Genomic DNA, 21,944 nt, shown 5'->3' with positions numbered 1-21,944 from the left:
TTTTTTTTCTTTGTGTTTTCTTCCCAGCTCTTCAAGTCTCTTGCTGTCCATTTTCAGTGGTATCTACAAGGATTGGTATCACTGGGGCAAAGAGAGCAGGAAGGAGACTCAAGTCAGTGGTAACCTCCCCAATCCATTGTTCTTGAAGAATGTGCATTCTGAAATGCATGAGCATCAGCACCTGCACCCTGCATCTCACTACAGAGCCCTGTGGGTTGGCTTACAGTCCAAAACCACAACCTTACCAAAAGGAGAAACAAAGAGCAGAGATGAGGCTGGTATCCATCCTGTAAGCCTGTTCATGTTCTGCCCTTTTTCCCGTGGAAAGCTGATGGGCCAGATGTGTTGTGAAACTGCTCCTCAGATGTTTCATCTGGATCGTCACCACTTCTGCTGTGATGTTACAACAGCAGCTCATTCCTGCAGGCTCAGTGTTTGCAATTTGCTTCTCCCAGAGCTTGGAAGAACCTAATTTTGCCCCTTGCATTCTGCAGTGGGCAGGCTGCCAGTAACTCACCTGACTGACACTATGTTGGCTTCAGCACCCATAGACCCTGCTTCTAGCTCAGCCTGGCCTTGGACCCTCATCCCAGCGTGTCTGCACTGGTGCACTTCAGAGGTGTGACTGACTCTCCACCTCCACTGTGATTCCAGCAGCACTTCTGTTGCTGACTCTGTCCTGGTTTCAGCTTTTCTTGCCCTTTGGCACCCAGGACCCCCTTCTGCCATGTCCTGATGACAACCCAGAGGTGGGAAGTGGAGAGGTAGGCACTTTGATTGTTCCCATGAAATTGCAGGAAATGGGACAAAGTGACTTTTGGAAGACTCTGAGTGTAGCATTGCTTCTGGAGGAGGATAAGCTCTACCTACCCTGCATCAGTTAGGTGTTCAGCTAATCTGCTCCTAAGCTCCTGTGAGGGAAATCTCACAGCTTTTGGCCCCCTCACAGACAACTAGAGGTAGAACAAAGTTCCCTGCTCCATTGCAGGTAAGTAAGGAAAGGCATAAGGAACAGGTAAAGTACAGAGTGAGCTTCTCAACAAATCCTTCCAGCTTCAGGCAATCACTGAAGGTTTCTTGAGCTGGAATTGGCATCCAGGTTCTGAGGTACAGTAGAGCTCAGTAGATATCTCACCCCTTCTAGGACTAATACCTATGTTTGGTCTCCATAATAGCCTAAGGTAACTGGTCTCACAATGTACATGTTTATCATACATGCAACTCACCATGCTTGCCTTAAACCTGCTACCTGATAATTTTATTTGATAGTATGTAGATCTTACATCATGAAGAATATTTAGTAGTTTTACAAACTTCCTTTACAGACCACTCCAACTATTTTATAGGCTTCTATGATATGACTGCTCAGTTGTCTCTATTTCCAAGCTGAAGTGTTCCCCACTGTTTGATTTTTATTTGCAAGGAAACTCTTAATTTTCTCATAAAAAATGCTGTTTCTCTTCAGTGCATCAGAACTCAACATAACATCCACAGTATAGCTCTTGAGGCTTATGTCTAGGGCAGATACTAATTACTTTTTAAAATATTTCTCTCCTCTCATTTCCAATAACTTTATTGCTGAATGCTGAATCAATGGTTTCAGACAACTTTGTCCAAAATCTTTCCTGAATACCAGTAACGAGCTGAGAGCTCACTCTTGTGACCCTACAGGTGACTGGATTTTCCTGCTTCTCCCTGTTACTTTGCACAGCTGATGTGTCACTGCCATGTCACATCATGTCACACTTACAGCTGTCACTTTGTTTTCTTTTCAAGTTTACTGAATTGTCCTACAGTTCTGTGCAGCCTTTTTTATTTTTAATTTCCTGGGTGATGATTTATCTTTCTAAATCAGTTACAAACACATGGAAGTGCACAGGGTCTCTGGGAACACCCACACTCTTCCTCTCAGAGAAACTGCCTATTGTCTGCCCCCCTTTCTTTCTTGTGCATAACAATTTAGAAACCCACAGGAGAACCTCTCCTCTTACCCCCTGAGAACTGACAGAAACCAAGCGTATCTTCTAAGCAAAAGGCAACATATAATATTAAGAGCTGTTTAGAAAGCCAAGTACTTTGAATTGCTGGCATATTTACAGATATCCCAAACATGGGACACCTTCTGTACAAGGAGTTACTGAATAGGTCAGGACTTAGACTGGAAAAGAGACAACTGAAAAGGATCATGAAAGAAGTCTGCAAAATCAACAGGACTGTCACAAAGAGGATGAGAAGCAAACAGCTGCCTCACTGTTTCCTCAAAACCAACAGCTGGAATGGAGCTCAGGTAAGCCATGGAGCCAGGCACAGCATTAGCAGTAGGAAGTGTCACACCACGCAGTGGCAGTAGATGATGTGGAAGTAAGTATCTACAGGCTTCAAGGGGAAGCTGGAAGAGTATACAGAAACAATTTCCAGCTAAGGCTGTTCCCAAGCTAAATGGTGCTGGTAGCTTGTTGAGTAATAGGTAGAAGGTACTGCTGTAGGAACATGCCACATGTCTGAGTCAACATGGGCTACACCAAAACTATGCATTGCTCAAAGGAAAATCACATGAAAATAAAAACAACTCATCTGAGGTTGCAAATGTTCACAGCATTTTCTCCTCTTCCCAGGTGCTCTGTCAGTTTGCAATCCCATTGCCCTCATCTAATCCTACAATCATGGAAGAAACCTACACAGTGACCTTCAGATGCTGAAGCTGTTCTCTGGGGGAAAATATAAAGCCTTCTACATATAAAGCCCAACTAAAAATGGCATTTAAGACCTAGCTTGTTCCTGACTGTGGCTCCAGTCATCTTTGTGAGCAGGATCCACAGAGTTTCAAAGGCACAAACCACAGAAAAATAGACTCTGCTGGTCCTCTTCAGACCAGCAGAGCTACCTCAGAAGTAAAATAGAAGAAAAAACCCCGGTGTATTGTTCTGATTATTTATAAATATTTTAAAGATTATTTTTATTCCTCACTAATTGTATCTTCCAGAGGAAATTATGTCTTTGGTTTAAATCATTAGCAACAGCAACTGGGGCAGGAATGTTCTGACAAATACAGTCTCTAATTACATCGCCAATTTAAGAGCAGGGAACTCCTTTTTTCCCTACCTTCTGTTTAAAGCAGAATTTATTTGCATTTTACCACCTCCCTGGTGGATGGTGCGCCATACTGTTAGGAAATCAAAGATGTAAAGAGTCTTGTCCATCAGAGGAGACCAAAATTTCAGCTTGTTCCCACAGCAGTTAAGACAGTGCTCCGAAAGAAACAGTCTATGGATTTGAAAACTTTCACTTTCTAGAATCATTGAATCATGGACAGTTTGGGTTGAAAGGGTCCTTTAAAGGTCACACAGTCCAACCACCTGTCACAAGCTCTGAACATCTTCAACTAGATCAGACTGTTCAGAGCCCCATCCAACCTGACCTGAATGATTCCAGAGATGGGGCATCCACCACCTCTCTGGGCAACCTGAGCCAGTGTTTTATCACACTCATTGTAAATAACTTCCTTATATATAATCTAAATCAGCCCTCTTTCTGTTTAAAATCATTACCCCTTGTCCTATTTCCACAGGCTCTGCTCAAATCTCAAATGTTTGTCCCCATCTTCTACCTCTGTCCCACCTTGCTCTTCTGAGACATTGTCCTTGTCTCATCTCTTCTGATTTTGGGACCCACCACAGCACATACATTGGGAATGTGTGTGAAGTGATAGAACGGCAGAAATCGTACACAGCTTTCAGTGTGTTCCTTGCATCCTCATTCCACTTTGGGACATTATTTGGTCACCCCAGAATGACATACTCCTTCCCCTCAACAGCACCCAAACCAACAGGCAACCAGTAAGCCAGGCGGTGCTTTGTCATTGTCACAGTAAATATACAGCCAACATCATCTCAGCACAGGTAAAGCTCCTCCAGTGCCAGTGAGAGTGTCTTGCATCAAAGCAGCAGGGTCAACCCCATTGTTTTGGAAGCTGTGTAGATGGTAAAGACAAGACCTGCAGGTGGAACAAAAAGCCCAAAGACAATGAATTGAGAAATTATTCAGTAAGAGTTCAAAGCCTGCATGTGGGATGAAAGCTGGCTTATGCTTAATAATCCTAAGAAATGATTCAGTAATACTTCATCCTGTGCAATGGGTTCTCAGTAATGAATGCAAACAGCATCCATGAGAGCCAATAAAAATTATGTACCAGTCATTCAGATTACTTTCTCTGCCTTTGGGTAGTTATGTATCCAAGTAAGAACTTTCAGTTATGAGAAAAGTCCTTCTCAATGATCACATGCTAGTTTAGTTCACCCAAGATACAGGTCTGTTTTGAGGGATTTGGAGCATGGCACCACAGCTTGCTCACATGTTACCACTGCTTCTCCAGCTAAAACACATGAGATCCCATTGACAGAACAGATTTTCCTCTTTGAATGCTTGAAATCCATATACAAAACAGAGTTCAAAGAAAACTGAATAGCTTTCAAATTTCTTTGCTTTGAGGTATTTATATAATCTGATTTAGAATCCGTCTGAAGTGCCCCAGAATAGTTACTGTCCCTTGTATATTTATGTCCTTCTGCCTTAGGGTTTAATACTCCTTTCTCTGAACCCAGTGGCCAACTTTACTTTTATAGACCCTTAATATTTATGGAAGAAAGTTAAATCTCCTATGGAAAGTTCTGATTCTATTGCTTTTCAGCTTGGTGGTGAGGAATATTGCCTAGGATCCCCTGGGAGCCTGTAGTACCTTGCTGAAATATTGAAGATATTTCTGGATACAACCAGCTTTAAAATGCATTGACATACAGAAGTCTTTCAAAAAAGAGCAGGAAGATTACTTAGAGAATGCATAGTAGAGGGAAGGCTGGAAGCATAGATGCTGCCAAAATCTTGGGACAGCCTTGTCCTGGGGATTTCTGAGCTGTGTTCAGAGATTCAAGCACACGTGAACTCTGACCAAACCTGCAGGCCAGTCCCAATTCTTGTCTTAGCCAAGCAGAAAATTTGACCTGTGGGAGTAACACAAGCTCATAAAGTAGAACTTTGTTTGCTGTACAAGCACCATACACAATAACGGCTCCTTAAGCCATTATTGCCTGTTTTGTATCTTGAAGTTATTTGTAGATGCCCTAAAATGCATTACCCAATACAGTGAGCTAGATGAAGTGATATATGAAGTAAGCCAGAAGTAGGGGTGCCCCAAATCCAGAAGCTCCAAGGCTTCCTGTGATTAAGAAATCATTTTCACTTAGCTCCTATTTGTTACTTGTCACCAAATTCCAACTACACTAGGGGAAAAAGGCATTGATAATAATTTTCATTCCTACTATTTCCACTTAGTGCAGAAATTGTTTTGCTGTTAAAACTTAACAGCTAAAGACAAACTGAAAAAATGAAGAGGTTGTCTATGAGTGGCTGGTTGACCCTGGCTGGACACCAGGTGCTCCAAAGCTCCTCTATCACTGCCCTCCTCAGCTGGACAGGGAGGAGAAAATATAACTAGAGGTGTCAAAAACATGCCTACATAGGAGAGAAGATTAAAAGGGTTCAGACAGCCCAGCACTTTACCCCTTGTGATTAGATAGTGCCCAAATATCTAAGCCTCAATAATTTCAAATGTTGCAGGGGAGGGGAGGCAGCAGAATCAGAAAAAAGTTTTGAAGTCTTTACATTATTATTTCTACCTGACCAGCTGTACCAGCCTTGCCATGCTGTCTGGAGGAATCCAGTTGTTAAAAGACCCTGAAGTGCAAGAAATCACACCAGGTTAGGACAGAACAACACCTTATAAGGGAAAATGGTAATAAAATTAAACGCTTAAAGTTTTCACTGAAAACCCCAAATCAGAACAGATTAGTTTCAGCTCTTGACAATTTGACATTTACATTGATAAGCTCTTTTTTTAATTGGAACATGTTTTGAGAGAAACATTTGGCCAAATCTCAAATGATTTTTCCATTCCAGCTGCTTTACTGACTGCCTTACTAAACAGTGACTTTCTCCAAGTTATTTCTTTCTATGAGAAACTCCTTCAGTTTCATGGGAAGTGGCCTCTTTGAAGGAAAGAACTTTGATTCTCCAGATCTTCAGAGGCAAGGGAAAACAGTGTGTCATAACTGACACCAGAGGTCAATTATTTTCTGTGATAAAGAAGAAGCATGTAAACATTACTAAAGGCCAAGGCAGACATCCACTTTTGAGCATTACTTTCTAGAAATCATTTCAGTAGACATCATGTACACATCATTTAAAAGGCAAAAGAGATCCTCTGGAGGGAAGGAGCCACCTGCCTTGTTTGGTCATTTCATCCTGTAGCACCCTGAGGTGTTATCTCTACTTGACAGTAAATGCTCCTTGCTTTGGTCACATTACAAATCCAGCATAACCCAGCAGCCCTGTCCTCACATCTATCCCAAAAGCCATCATGGAAGCAAGCTTTTGATCCCACCAGTCTAGGGATGACAAGCATTTCTTGAATACCTGACACAGAATTGTGCCTCACCTTTGCTCTGGAGAAATTTCCATCTTCTTCCTGTTTTTAACTGGAACCTGTCACGGTTTGGGAGATGGAATTACAGGAATAAAGGATCATCACCTTTGCATTCTCCTGGAATAACTGCCCCTAAAGTTACCAATCATTCTAATGTCTTCCCTTAGTGCCTAAGTTGCATATGGGTGACACCAGTCCCCAACTACAGGCACATGTGAGATGTTACACAATGTTCTTGGTTGTGTCTGTACTTGTAAACTGAACAGCGTCAGGCCTCGTCCTAACAACTGGAGAATGATCATCTACACTCCTCTTCTTCTAGTGTTACTTGAATTGCAGCAATGCAGTTACCATGGCATTGTGCAAAAGTGATTTGTTGAAACCTGCCTAAAATATCTCCGATAGAGGATATTTATTTGCTGTGGAGATCTGTTTAAAATATTGCCTCATTTTCAGTGCAACAGTGTCATAGTCCCATTGGGCAATCTACAATTTACATCTGGGAAAGGGGAAAAACAAAGTACCTATGATGAAATTTCCCTTTTGATTCAGTTTACAAGAATATCAGCAGAACCCCAGCAGACAAGATAATTTTCACAACACTGTCACTTGCATAAGATGATTAAATCCTCACAGGTAGGCATGTGGTCTTTTATGACCCATGCTGTATGTACTCCACTTGTGGCATGTTATAAAGGTTAAAAAATGGAAGAAAATGAGTTTACAGAAGAAATGCTGATAAATGGAAATGACATAATATTCATGTTTGAAATCAGAAAATATATTATTCAGATGCTTTTGAATGCTAAATGTTTTGTGTAATTGTACATAATGTACAATTGTATATATGTATATAATGTATACAATATACATGTATATACAATGTATATGTATACAATGTACATTGCAATTATACTAATGCTGCAGGTAAAATTCTTTTAAAAAAATCTAAAACACACCAGTCCCAATCAAAACACCCAGACCTTAGTGAAGGAGAGTTAGCACAGCAGTACACATACACACAGAGCAGAAGTGGATTTTGGGGGGTTTAAAGCAACACTGCTGCCTATTGCCAGTAACATATATAAGAGTGTGCAGTAGCTCTCCGAATCCCCTCTGGTGCCACAGCTCTCTGTATCTCCAAGCTCACACAAATCCTTTCTGCTCAAGATGTACCCAAACACAGCCAGTCTACTATTACCATTTTAGTGCTCATTCTCAAATCTGCACTATATCTGTACAAATTTGTACCAGAGATCCTGATATTAACAGAAAAAAGTGGAGTGTAGAGAGAGGCACTCCAGAAGAAAGAGTCAGATGTTCAAACGGGATAATAAGTAGGAGAGAGAGAGAAAGCAGCTTTGGCAGAAACTGCTGTAGGGAAGGGAAGGGTGGTTCCAGGAATTGGGAGTATAAATTCTGATTAGGGCTGGGCTGGTATTTCCCACTTCAACTGCCTAGTTTTCTTCTTAATGAGGAAATGGTATTTTTACTTTTGCCCCCACTCAATGAAGAATTAACTGGGAACAAGGACTTGCCTTCATAATTAAACTGACCCAAATCTCTATAGGTAAGCATTACCCCACTGAATGAGAGTATTTCAACTTGTACCTGATCTTACTGCAAAATTATTATCCTTCAACTCTAATTAAATATAGTTGTCAAAGGAAGTGCAGCAATCACTTCTTTTCAAAGATAAAAATTTCTCCTTTCTGAACACGCTCAAGGTGGATCTTTTCTTCTATGCTCCATAGTCTAAAACGCTAAGCAAAGAACAGAAGATGGAGATCCTGAAAAACAGTCAGCAACAGGCAGACACATTTCTGAATTTACACTAATATGGATGGTTTGGTTGTTGAGGTTTTCATTCACTTGTTCAAAAACCTACTTGTTTTAGCTCTGCTGATACATGAATGCAGACCAGTCTGTACCAGGGGATACACACAAGTACTTTGTATGGAAATGCCACTTACAGGACAAACACAAAGTAACATGTCACTTTATCAATAGAAATTTGCAACTATACCCCATATGGGATCAAGGATCTGGGTCAAATTAAAAAACAAAGGAGAGCCACTAATTTGATCACAGGGTTGGAACATCTCTTATGAAGCGAGGCTGAGAACTGGGGCTATTGAGCCTGGAGACAGAAAGGTTAGGGTGATTTTAGATCAACTTGCTCTAGCTACAGGAGGCCTTCAAGAGAGCTGCGGAGGGACTTTGCACATGGGCATATACTGAGTGTAGAGACAGGACAAGGGAGAATGGCCTTAAACTGAAAGGGGGTGGCTTTAGGTTAGATATTAGGAAGAAATTCTTTACTGTGAGGGTGGTGAGGCACTGGCACAGGTTGCCCAGAGCGTATGTGGACTCCCCATCCCTGGCAGTGCTCAGGGCCAGGCTGGATGGGGCTCTGAGCAACTTGGTTTAGTGGAAAGTGTCCCTGACCATGGCAGTGGGCTTGGAACGAGATCATCTTTAAGGTCCCTTCCACCCCAAATGAATCAATGATTCTATGACCTAGAGATCCTTTAAAATTCAGGAATTTCTTTTCTTCCAGTTACATAAACTATAAGTGGTGCTAAATCTTATTATTTCCTGCAGGTTTTACTATAAATTGTTCGTTTTGGTGACAGAACTATTTCATGTTCAACACAAAGAGCCAGTTGTTGAGTAAAATGGGCTTTGAAATACAGAGATAATGATCAAGACGTAAAATTTATTAATAGATTTATGTGCTTTCATTCAGTTTAAAATCCCCATACTTCTCAAGATCAGACAAAATATATTAGCTATGGACACATGCCAAAAGAAGTACTTAATCTTTAAGAAAGAGATAGAAAGATAAAACTAGTGAGTGATTCAGAGGAAGGATGAGACAAAGGGGAAAAATTACTCCAGTCAATTAATGATACATGTTTCCTCCTTATGCCCTACAACATTCATAGAGTAAGCAGGCTGGAGAGGTCCTCTAAAGTTCATTAAACCATTCCTCTTCCTCAGGGAAGGTTCCACTACACTTGAAGGTACACAGACATCTATACCTGCAGATGTTTAATCCAACATCACAAGTCTTTTTGTGGACATTGCACAACCTCCCCAGGCAAGGAGCTGCACTGCTTCATGTATTCCTGCATCTGCAATATGGTCCTTTCTTCCTGGAATTAAATTATATTTCCCATTTTCAAACCTGGAAACATGAAGAATACAAATTTAAAAGGCTGCTGCAAAACAAGATGGAGTAATCTGAAAACTATTTCATTCTCTCTCACAACTCTCCCTGAAGCCTGACAATCTCAAAACCTGCTTTAAACTCCATACATAAACCCCACAAGTACAAAAATGTGCATATACATTTTACACACACTTGCTATGTATGCAGGGTAATATTTTAAAATCAAGTTTCTTTAGTTCAGATATTAAAAACAAGCAGTGTGAGGTACAGTACATTTTTTTCAGTTTTGTTCAAATTGGTAGATGCTCTTCATTTCAGACAATATACGAGCCACAGGAACACAGAATGATTCTTGGCTTGGTAAGAGAATTTTGGGAAGAACATTAGATAATTAGTTTTGGTTCAATGTTTGTTGAATGAGTAATAGCCGAATTGATATAAATCATATTACCTGTGGAGTAAAAAAGTACTGAAGTACAGGTGAGACATCAGATGTAGGTCATTCCTTTATCTCACCAGCATTTCATTCACATTTAACCACTATCTGTACATTTATTTACAGTGAGTTTCTGATTCTCACCACTGAGTTCTCACACGTATGAAACAATCATACATGGTTTTCCATGAGGCTACAACATCTAATTACACTTTACCTTAAGAGTACCTTAAATGTCACAAAGGATCCCAGCAGCTGCTCATCTTCTAGGAAATGTAATTCTGGATAAAGACTGATCCCTACAGTACGGAAAATGAAGTAACTGTGGACTGAAAAACGTTAATGAAACCCAGGCTGACACTTAGAAAATGCCTTCTTTGGTTGCATGATGAAGTAAATTAATTTGCAATGATGTTGCATTAATGCACCTGCTTCTACTGAAACTTCCAATCTTCCCCAGAGAGCTGTTCAAGAACAACTTTAGCAGGTAATCCGCTTAATCAATCTCAGCAATCTAAACATGTTTCATGCCAGGTGCCTTTGTGAACAGTGATGTGGATTGAGAACTGGCTGAATGGCAGATCCCGGGGGGTCATAAGCAGTGGCACAGGGTCTAGTTGGAGGCCTGTCACTAGTGGTGTCGCCCAAGGTTCAATATTGTTTAACTTATTAATGACTTGGATGAAGAGGCAGAAGCCTCCTTAGCAAGGTCCCTGATGACATAAAGCTGGGAGGAGCAGCCAATACCCCAGAGGGCTGTGCAGCCCTTCAGAAGAACCTCAGTGGGTTTGAGAGTGGGGCAGAGAGGCACAGTTTCAAATGTAACAAAGGCAAATGCAGGGCCCTGCACCTGGGCAGGAATAACCCTGGGTACCAGCACAGGCTGGGGCTGGCCTGCTGGGAAGCAGCTCTGTGGAGAAGGACCTGGGGGACAACAAGCTGTCCATGAGCTGGCAGTGCCCTTGAGGCCAAGAAGGCCAAAGGTGTCCTGGAGTGCATTAGGAAGAGCATTGCCAGCAGGTCCAAGGAGGTGTTTAAAGTGTGTCCCAACTTCCTTTCAGGTGAAATAAACAGCATGCTAAGGGCAGTTTACATGTGCCTTCCATCTGATAGTACAAAGCACACTCCTTTAATGGTATAGGCTTCAATCTAAATACATGATCAATACTATCACAATACTTACATTATGAATGTAAGTGCATGAAAAGCAAAACACTGACTTAAACCAGTCCATCAGAAGAATCTCAAAACACAAGAAATACACTCATTTTAAGCTGAAAGTTAATAATTTCAAACTCAGTGCATTACCACCCTGCAGATCAACCACATTTAGTTTTTTACTGCTCTTGACAGCCCACAAAATCATTGTAAAATACAGATGCCTTCAACCATAAATGCAGCTCTAGATCAATATAATGGGATTTAGACCCACCATGAGAAGGAGCAAACTCTGCCAAATTCCTGCTCTTAAAATGCCAGTTCTCTCCACTCAGTCCCCAACTCTCCCTGTATCAACCACGATAGAGGCCAGTTTCCACTGTTAACCTTTCCACATTCCTACAGCGCTGTGTATGATGTAAGCACACCTGAATTGCACACAGGTAGTTTCTAAGAGATAACATAATGCTCCAGGGGGAAGATGCAAAAATAAAAAGCAAGAGAAACTTAAGGACAATGCAGAAATTTGACAGCTAGAGGCAAAAAAATAGGTATTGAGAGACTCATCATTTAGTTGAATGCAAGGGCAGAGGTGATGACTACAATGTAAGTTTTTGAAGATGAAAATATCAGCTGAAAAGTGCCTTTTTAGACTAAAGGCAGCAACACAATTAAAAGCATGAATTAAAGCAGGTAAAATTAAGTCAGAGAGGAAAAAATTATCCATATGGCTAACTTTTCTACCATCTAACAACAAACAAAAAAAATATCAGGCTATGAGAAACCAAGGCTTTTTACTGAAGTAATTGCAAATATTCTATAAATACCGTCCAAGAAACCTGACCAGATTAATACCTCTCTGGTTTATAAAACAAAATACTGAAGAACCTATGAGTCTCTTAAAAAGATTTACAGTTACAGGGAGATTCACTGATTTTAGCTGAACCAAAGTTCAGGTTCTTTTATCTAGCAAAAAGGTAATTTATAAAGGCTTTTAAAAAGCAATAAAAAGGTTCCTTTAGGATCAAAGGTAAAAACTAATTTATTTGCTAAATAATGACCTACTTAGGTTCAAGGGTTTTTTAAAGTTATTTAACTAAACTCTTTTTTTGAAGCATAGGAGACTACTGGCATGGTCTTAAAGTGCTTGTTATATGAAGATAAACCACTTGATCTATGTTGAAACATGGCTGGCTTTCCAAAACAGAAACATCAGGATCAGGTTTTGTACTTACAAATTCTAAGTTAATAGGACTACCCTTCTGAGCTTGCCCTTTGTACAGTGGTGTGGCAAGAGAGGTTTCCTTACAGAATGACTCAGAGGAACCCAAATGAGGCATTCTCAATTGTCCTCTCAACAACCATTTGTACCATTTGCTACTAAAGGCAACCCAAGAATATAAAGCGAAAGTCAGTTTTTGAAAAATACAACTGTGTGTCATCCTTCAAGAATCAGAAAAATTTGTTGTGTCCTTGTAAAGATAAGCTTTTAGACAAAACAACTTACCTTTGATCTTTCATCTAAGCAGTCACAAAGATTTCAGAAACTGAAACTCACAGCTCTTAAGTTAAATAAGAGACAGGCAGCCTTGTTGTGTACTAAATTCTTATATAGAAAACATCCAGGGTTACACAATAACCAATTGCTGGTGATTTCTGAACAAATATAGTTCACAATGGACCATATTCATAGTGTCCTTTGGTCAGTACTTTAACTTTCATAAACTTTTCAATAATTAACACAAGGTTTAGGAGGTTCTGTTTTTGTGTTCACCAATGAATCAAAATACAAATCCATTGGTACTGTGTCCCAATTTGAAAAAGCCTCTTTTTCAAATGAAAATGAGGTAAAAGGTTTCTTAAAAAAAGCCCAACATAAATCAATGAAATAGTCGCCCCCTTCCACGTCTGCTCTTGAGATGACTGGCAGAGCGCCGGAGGGTTTTCCTCTCCTGACGATGTCGTTTCTCAGCTTCCTGCTGTTTCCTTTGCTGCTCTGACTGGAATATTAAAACAAAAATAGACTCAGGTTCCTGTAAACTTATACATCACCTCATTGTCCTAGTATCAAATATATCAAGTCAGAATTCCATTATGCAAATCTGGAAATGTTACTGTTAGTTGCCTCATGCTATCTTGTGTCAGATTGTAACTGTTAATTCTAGATATCCTTAGGCATTATCATTCCAAGCTTTTCAAAGCAAATGTTTAGCATAAAGATATTAAAAAACCAGTGAATAATGTATTTCAGATAAAAAAACAATGCTTAACAATACACTCTATATGTTTAAATACACTTAAGAACGTCGATCCAAATTTGTGGTTACTTAGTATCTACTTTGGTCAACTAGTGTTTTCAAGTTTAATCACAGAATCACAAAATAGAATAAGCTGAGTTGGAAGGGACCCACAAGTATCACTGAATCCAAGCCCTGGCCCTACAGGAATCTCCCTGGCCAGAACCACACTACATGCCCAAGAGTATTGTCCAAATGCTTCTCGAAATCTGTCAGGCTTAATATTACACAATTTAATTTTAAAAAGACAGAACAATTAGTTAAATTTGCTGAAGCACACATGTTTTGTAAAACAAGTTCTTAGGAGTTCTTGAAAGTGTTCGATAGACTGTATGCAATTCTAGAAGGACTTTCTACATAAAAGTAATTCTAAATCTCTGCTCTTGTGGCACATGATCTATTAATGTTTCTTCCCTTAATCAAAAACATGCTGGAAGATATTCTGATGTACCATGTAGATGAAATGGTTCTTAGAGCCACAATCTATTATTTTCTTTGGAAGACTAAAGCTTGTCTTTAAACTGTGCATAAACTGTAACTAGCAGACTTGAACTAGCCAAGCTCAGGAAACTGTCCATGTCAAAAAGTACTCCAGCAATTTGAGCAATTTCAAGCAGCCCAGGATAACTGCACTGAAAGTGTGACAGAATTATCACTGTGGAAGCAGCTGCATCCCCACTGCACCTCATTCTGTAACCATTCACAAGCAGCATTCACATTAGTTCATCTCCCCCAGTCTCCTATTCACACACCACTTAAACTGAGCTAGAGGTTTGCTTGCATGGTCAGCATTTTGGCTAAGGTGAGATACAAACCAGTGTACCAAATATAGCAATCAGCCCATACTGGTATCAAGGCAGAAAAAGCTACTGGTTTTCAGACTTCGATGAAATTTATGAATTTCCATTTTCACTGCAAGTAGAGTAACAAGAAACCCATTATTTGAAAATACAGGTAGTTTCTCCCTGTCTCCAGACCTCTTCTGAAAGAGTCTTGATGAATCTTACTTAAGTTCATGTTGACAGCTACTCATAGTGTACTGAAACTGAATGACCTTGATCAGCATCAGAAATTTTAACGTTTGGGGTTTTTAAAGGTCTTCCATACTGCCCCAGCAGTATAAGTACTTTGGTATTTTAGAAATCACACTATTTTGTTAGATCTATTTGCTATTGAAATTGAAAAATAAGCTGCCACACTGTAGGAACCATATTCCAATTCCCTGAAAACTAAACTGTGAAATATCAATGACAAATAGTTTCATCACTGGATGTGTCACTGGTAGCTGGGCATCAGGGGGCTGCCAACATAGCACACCTGCAGGAGCCAAGTTCAGCCTCAGTTCCACTGACTTAGGAGTTGAAGTGACACCAACCATACGGAAGGACAATTCTCTCCCCTACTAAATCTTTCCACCTACTCCTAAATACACCTGCCCTTTGAGGAAAGGGCATCACAAAGCAGAAGCTGACATTTCAAGTGACATTAAAATCCCTTTTATGTCTTATTAATTCTAAGTCTTCATCCTCTGAAAAGGAGTGCCAAGATTGCATAGCATGACTTCCTCCTAGCTCTCCCTGGCTCATTCCTTAGGACTTCAGAAGATATACACAAAGTCTGTTTATTTAAGAGAAGACTTGTTAAGTCTTACTTTGTTATTCTTTTGATAGGAGAAAATATCTTCACTGCAGATGCATTATTTTTCTTTAAATTAGATTTTTAAAAATCATTTTAATGCAGATGATGACTATGTACATATTTCAATAAAGCAATATCAGTAAAAAGTCAGGAAAAGAAAATTCATACATGTTAGAAGCACTATAATTGAAGAAAAACCTCAAAGCTGTATCTTATCTGATGGAATCAAGTAAATTTGGCATTCTGAACCACTGCTGTGTCTGTCTTCTTCCTGCAAGGTCTGTCTACTTTGCCCTCAAATCTCTATCAGTAAAAGGTGACAGTTCAGTGTGCACCACCAACTGCAAGAAACCTTGTGGCTTTGCAGTTTGTAAGTTAAAGCCACTGTAAAAATGACCTTCTTTGAAGCCCTGCAAAGCCCATTTAATGAGCTACAAGACACCAGCAGTTACAGAGTTGGCAAAATTGCTAGAAAGGTTACCCTACAAGGCCCTGCAGAGGAATTTGCAACTTATTCCACAGTCACCACATTTTAAATTCCAGCATTATAGGAACCAAAAACAGACGAAAAAGGACATCTGCAAACAGATAATAATCAGTAAACTAAGTAAGGTAGAAACAGTCAATAATTCTGGGGTTTTTTTTCCCTTCAGGCATATCCAACATGACAATTAAATAACTACTTAGCCATTTTTGCGCTAGCCATTTGACAGTGTTTTACCACTGAGAACAGTATTTGACCAGTGGTAAGGAGAAATGTGTTATAGCAAAGATGTTTACCTGAGGAAAACCAATTTTAACCAAAGTAAATTTTGTCAGGTCAAGTATCAATTCATATGGGTCTTCAGCTTTTAAACTGGATCCTCTCTTCAGCTCTTAAGCAATTTTCTAGTACAAAAATCCCTAAGTGTACTGCAGCAGTAGCAGATGCACAGAGACGTTTATTTAACTGTCCCCACACTATAAAGCAATGACCTGTATGCAATCTACAAAATTCTTTAGAATGAAAAATCAAAACCCTTGGGAAAGGTAAATAGGCAGCAGCCAACTACACACTCCATATGGAATTTGACAACCATATGGAGTAAAGGACCAGAGCTCATCCTGTGACCTGAGCTACATAAGGTCAATAATAAAGGTGGTTTGGAGCTCTGCTTCCATCATGCTGAGACCTCTCAACATGTTGAACCAAGAGAAAGCCTAAATTGCAGCACCCTAAGTTGAATTTGGATCTGCAGACTGAGATCTGATCGGTGCTGGCACTGAAGTCAGGCAAGGCCACAAACTTCTGGTGGTACCTCTGCAAATAAACTTAAAAGATGCAAGCCATTATTTTCCACCAGAACATAAGATTTTATGAGTGTTGCCTGAGTTATACAGGATAAACACAGAGTACTACCGGAGGCTTTCATTTTCTTGGCAAGAACCTGAAGAGTTGGCAGCTTATAAAGAAATGAAGAGGGACATTTGCTTGACGGTTTTAAGTTCCTGTTCTTTCATGCAAAAACTTAAGTTACTTGTGCATTATCTTAAAAATTACATATATATATATACACACACATATACATACACACACACATATAGCTCACCTTCTTTAATTTGAATGTTGCCTGTTTGCTGCCTACTGTGGTATCAGACACATTGAGTGTGCCAAGTTTTTCTTCAAGCTTTAAACGATCTTCAAGAGTTTTCCTGCAGAGAAAAACTAACATTAGTCCCTATTTTTGCCATCTTTTTACTCATCTTTTAAATAAAAGTTGATAATGCAGTCAAAACTAATCTCAATTTCTCTGAAATCCTGAAATGTCATAACTAAAAAAATAAACATTCAGGAAACAGAAAGAAAGATAAATTCAAATCATTCCCTCCAGACACCGCTTTCAGTAGAAACACTTTTAAAAATTATGTAAAGTTCATGGTTTTTGCTGCTAAAAATTAACATGATTCTAGTTGAGAAAGAAACCACACCCTTCTATTGCTATCGTTTTCTCTGAAATATCACAAAAAGCTGGTGATATTAAACTGCCCAAATAAAAAAAGTAACGCTAGATATATTCAGTTTTCTTGAAAACTTATAATTTCTGAATTGGAAACACTTTTGTAGGAAAGAAGTAAGCTTGACTATACACCTGAATGAATTAATCCCCAAACTAATCACTTCACTACTTAATCCAAGCACAAATGCCTGTTTGGACACTGTGCCCACAACAGTCTAAGTAGTCTGCTGAATAAAAGAACAATATAAACAAGAGAATGTGATAAAAGACAGACCCTGGGCCCAGACAGGAGCTCCACAGAAGCCCATGCCTTCAAGCCCAGTTTTTCACTGAGTTTCTGTAAGCAAACTGGTGTAGAGCCTCTCCCTCAGGCACCAAACTCCAGCATTTCTGCGGACAAGGGGGTAGTGCTGTGGACAAAACTGACAATTTTCAGCTCTCCTCCACTGAAGGTAATGCCCTGCAAAAGCAAGCCACGTCGATGGGCCCCAGTGGCTCTAGGTTGCGAGCTGGTATTTAGTATCATGGTTGCCAACTTCGGTTAAGGTGGGCTGTAAACTAGAACAGCTGAGGAGTAGAAAAATGCCTTGTTCCCACACAGCCTCCAGCTCAGGGGGAAGCAGCCAGGCAGGGACAGTGCTGCCTTCAGCCAGCAGGTCCCTAAAGGCACCTGGGAGTCCTAACATGGCTCATCCTTCTCCTATAACGTAGGTCCTATCAGTTAATTAGCACCCTCTGAGAATATGACATGGCTTCTACGATCACACTCCCTGCATGTGCTTAGAAATTAGTTTCTGCAATTTGAGATTCTATTAGTGCCTCATTAGCTCTCTCTGAAGAGGACCAAGAGACCTTTTCTGTACAATTTTTAAAGCAGAAAATAAATCATCATAAAAATAGAGGTTATATATAAAAAAAGAGCAGCCATCAAAGTCAACGGCATTTACTGTGTATGAAGAACTCATGGCTGTGGCCTACGCATGAAGTCTCTGAAGTCCACTGAATTTTGGTTAATGAACCATTTTATGTAACAAAGACTTTTCAGATTAACAATGAAAAATTAGTGTCAAGAACTACTTTATTTCTCATGACTAGGTACTTTGTATTTTTTTCTGTAGTATATTTTTCATTGAGTACATGTAAAAACTTGTTCCATCTGTGTGAATCGGAAAGACAAGCTAAGCCTTAGAGCTAACTGTGGCAGAAGATCAGTCACCAACATTGTGGTGGGATTTCTACATTCAAGTGAAGCCCCATTTTCTCTCCTTTGAAAGTGAACTGGAGAAATATGGCTACTACCCAGCAATTATTTAGCATGACTGCCTAGACACTGCTTCAGTCAGGAGAAAAATTAAAATGAGTAGGTACTAGCAACATGCTGTGGGGTTGTAATCTTACTGAAAAAAAACATAGGTATGGCTCTATTTATCTGAAAATGTGCAGACCTCAAATGATAGTCAATTGTACATACTGATATACAAACAACAGCTGGGTTCTTTGTTTTGGTTGGGTTTTTTTACATCTTCCTGAACAAATTAATTCAAGGGATACATTCACAGCATTATGGGAAGCGAATTCCCTTGCCCTAATGTAAAAACCCAACAAAAAATTACCCATGCAATTTTTTTTCCCTCATTTTAAGAGGACAGTTTTTCAGGACACGTCCTGCTGTAAAACAGGAATATCTCTTTATCAATACTAAGGAATATCAACTATGCTTTTGTTGGCTTTCTTGGCCACCTCTGAAGACACATACATTAACTGTCATACTTTTTATAAAATATGACTACTATAGTTTTTGATTTTGACATGTTTTAACATCAGTAACATACTATTTAAAGGGACATCAAGTATATTAAAAAAACTCTTAGCACACAGATAAAAATCCTTTCCTTTTATGGTTTCCTTTCAAGTTACTAGGTAGGAAACTTATGTTGTAAGGAAAGAAAGCAAAGATTTGCAGCCTTGTTGTGCAAGTGCAGGAGTACAGAAGGGGAAAATTAAACATAGACAGATTTGAAACAAGGGGTTTTATAGAACCATGAGTAAATTTTGCAGCTTTCCTGGACAGAAAAATGTGTAGACTGTTGGTCTAGAAAGAAATTTATAGCACGCATCACTGCTTTAAAAGTTGGGCTTGGAGCCGTGCTGAGTCAGGAACATGTCAAAAGAAACACCCAGTTTTATATAAGTCATAAACTGTTTCCTCAGGTAGAACATTATATGATTAGAGAAAAAAAGAACATCTAGCCATTAAATGCATAGTGAAGGTATTAAGGTACTTAATTATATTGGTCACAGACCATCATCCTTTAACTTGGATATATCAAATCAAAGACAAACATGCCAGCCTCACCAGATTGTACATGCCACTACAGTCTTTCCAGTTTTCAGTATGCTACTTCAATTAATTTTATGCTGACTATTTATCACTGAATAAGGCCAGCACAAAACATATTTATTTTCTCCATAAAATTCTAATATGTAAAAATGCTTACTAACCAAACAAGTTAGCTCACAACACAGGCTAAATCATTATGACTATAAAATGGAAACAGATATGCATTATATGAAACAGATATCAGCTGTTGATTTTTAAATTTCTTCTAAGAATTTGTCGAACACCAAACTCCATACTGAGAACAATGCTTGGATGAACACAAAAGGGGGATCAGTGAGTATACAGCTAATTGTTTAGACAATGATAAAAAAACCCCATGTAAGTCAATTCAATGACAGCAACTCAGAAAACAAAGCGAGTGATGCTACCACATTCATTTTTTTGGTCATCCTAGTCTGTCCTCAAATTCCTCTCCTTTTTTTTTTTTTTTACATTTTACATTACAGCCTATCTGTGCATCTACCAGAGAGGATATCTATTAGCAGCAAATCTTAAGACATTCTCCTTTCTTTACAAGCAGTCTGTTAAAAGTCTTTTGATGGTTTATATCATCACAGATATTCCTTCCTCTACAGGACAGGTCTGTGCTATATGCTTTTGCTTTTCCTGGGATGAAGAAATTATTTTTCTTCCTTAAACCCAGATGAAATGTTTCTCTTCCTTACAACTATCTTGGTTTATTTATTTGAATTTCCACACCGTTTTTCCCATTTAAGCCTTCCATATTTTGAACAAAATGAAATCTTTATGCTTCAAATTGAGTGTCCTTGAGAATTTTCTTTAGAGCTCAGCAGCTGAATTTGTGGAAAAGAACAGTATATGAGTAGTCTGCAGCCATACAGCCTTTTAATGAAGTATTTCACTTGCACTGAGAATACAGTGCCATTTGACCAGTGTTTCAGGCTCCTTCCAAGTTACAGCTAATATGACTATAAACCTAATCACAATGTAAAAAATTATTTTTAAGCTATAATACTTTGTCAGAGTATCCAGAGTAGATTTTCTCCTGACAAAGAAGAAAAACTGACAAAATTGCTTCATCTTCAGGAACAAAGAAAAAAAGAAAAATAATCAGAAGAAAGTTAATGGAAACATCTAAGGAAATTAAAAGTTCAGAATAAGTGGGTATCTTCAATAAAAAGAACAAAGAAAAATCCCTGTGTGAAATTACTTGCTGATAAAAAACAGCTAAGGAAAACAGGGCGAAATCAATTTTGCTGAACTGCTATAAATCCCTATTTATAAAAAAAATCACTATTTCTACTTAAAAGAGGTCTTACAGGTACAACATGGAAATCATAGACCATCTGACTACCATAGGAACACTGTCTTGCTAATACTTAAAAATCCATTTTACATGATCATTCTAGTTAAAGGTTGAATTTTTATCAAGTGTTTCTTTATGTGTCTCCTAAAAATTCCCATCATAAAACAACTAGATTGTAGAGTAGTCATTAGTGACATCAAGAAACAGCCCCACTGTATTATTCACTTTCTTTCCTTTGACTGTATAATTTCATTCTAAATAAAACCAAAATGTTTATTATGAGATCCATCTAGCCCAACAACCCATTTCCAACATCAGTCAAAACTCTGTTCTGCACCAGCTGTGCTGCAAGAACTTTGAAGCTACTGTCTTGAAAGGTTTAATGAGTGTCTGTGCTCCAAACAATAAAATTCTATTAAATCTCATCTTCTGAAGGGCTCAACTCACCTCTGAAAAAAACTAAATCAATGAAATTTGCAGCCACTGAGCACCTCAAAGCCAAGTCCTTTAATTAATGTGCTCTTTCTTTAGTTTGAAATGCTTATCCATGTACCCATTATTTCAGATGATCACCAATTTAAGGAAATGAAAGAACCAAACCAAACAAACTACACTTAACACCCTCCTAGCCTGGTATTTTGTATTGCAAAACGAAAAAGAGAAATTGTAAGTCCTGACATTATAAGGACAGTGTAGATTTTGAAAATTTCTAGATGCCATAAAAATACCCAAACAAAACAATTTTTCTTTCACCATGTTGACCCATCTTGATCCTACTCCCAAAACAGTGACTACTCATGTAGCATTCCAAACCCTTTTGGACAGTCAGATTAAAAACATCCAGTCTGTTAATCTCATACTGACACTGGTGGAGAAATATAACCAGTCTCACAAGACATCACTGTTACCTGTGAGAACAGCACTTCACTAACGCTGAGTAATGGATCCCCCAGTCTGACTCAGGAGTATCTTACTAATTTCATTTGTGTTGTGTCTCTGTCCTACTTTAAATAGTGTATTTGTTTATCTATAAAACAAAGCATACAATGACTATGTCACCTTAAGTTATACCCTTGGATCACCAAATGTAGCTTTAC

The 21,944-nt window shown here is 38.9% G+C and overlaps 1 protein-coding gene across 1 annotated transcript in view; it reads right to left on the bottom strand.

Moving 5' to 3' along the window:
• Nucleotides 1-12,836: 12,836 nt before the first annotated feature.
• NOL10 (nucleolar protein 10) overlaps nucleotides 12,837-21,944 on the bottom strand; it is a 48,534-nt gene continuing 39,426 nt past the window's right edge. Inside the window, exons 19-20 of the mRNA XM_005420318.2 lie at nucleotides 16,772-16,874; nucleotides 12,837-13,247 (exon numbers count right to left, since the gene is read on the bottom strand). Coding sequence (XP_005420375.1) covers nucleotides 13,128-13,247; nucleotides 16,772-16,874 — 223 coding nt within the window. The 3' untranslated portion in view covers nucleotides 12,837-13,127. The remainder of the gene's footprint in view (nucleotides 13,248-16,771; nucleotides 16,875-21,944) is intronic.

This window comes from Geospiza fortis, unplaced genomic scaffold (genome assembly GCF_000277835.1).
Source record: "Geospiza fortis unplaced genomic scaffold, GeoFor_1.0 scaffold81, whole genome shotgun sequence".
NCBI lineage: Eukaryota > Metazoa > Chordata > Aves > Passeriformes > Thraupidae > Geospiza > Geospiza fortis.
This window is presented reverse-complemented; position numbering and strand designations above follow the sequence as displayed.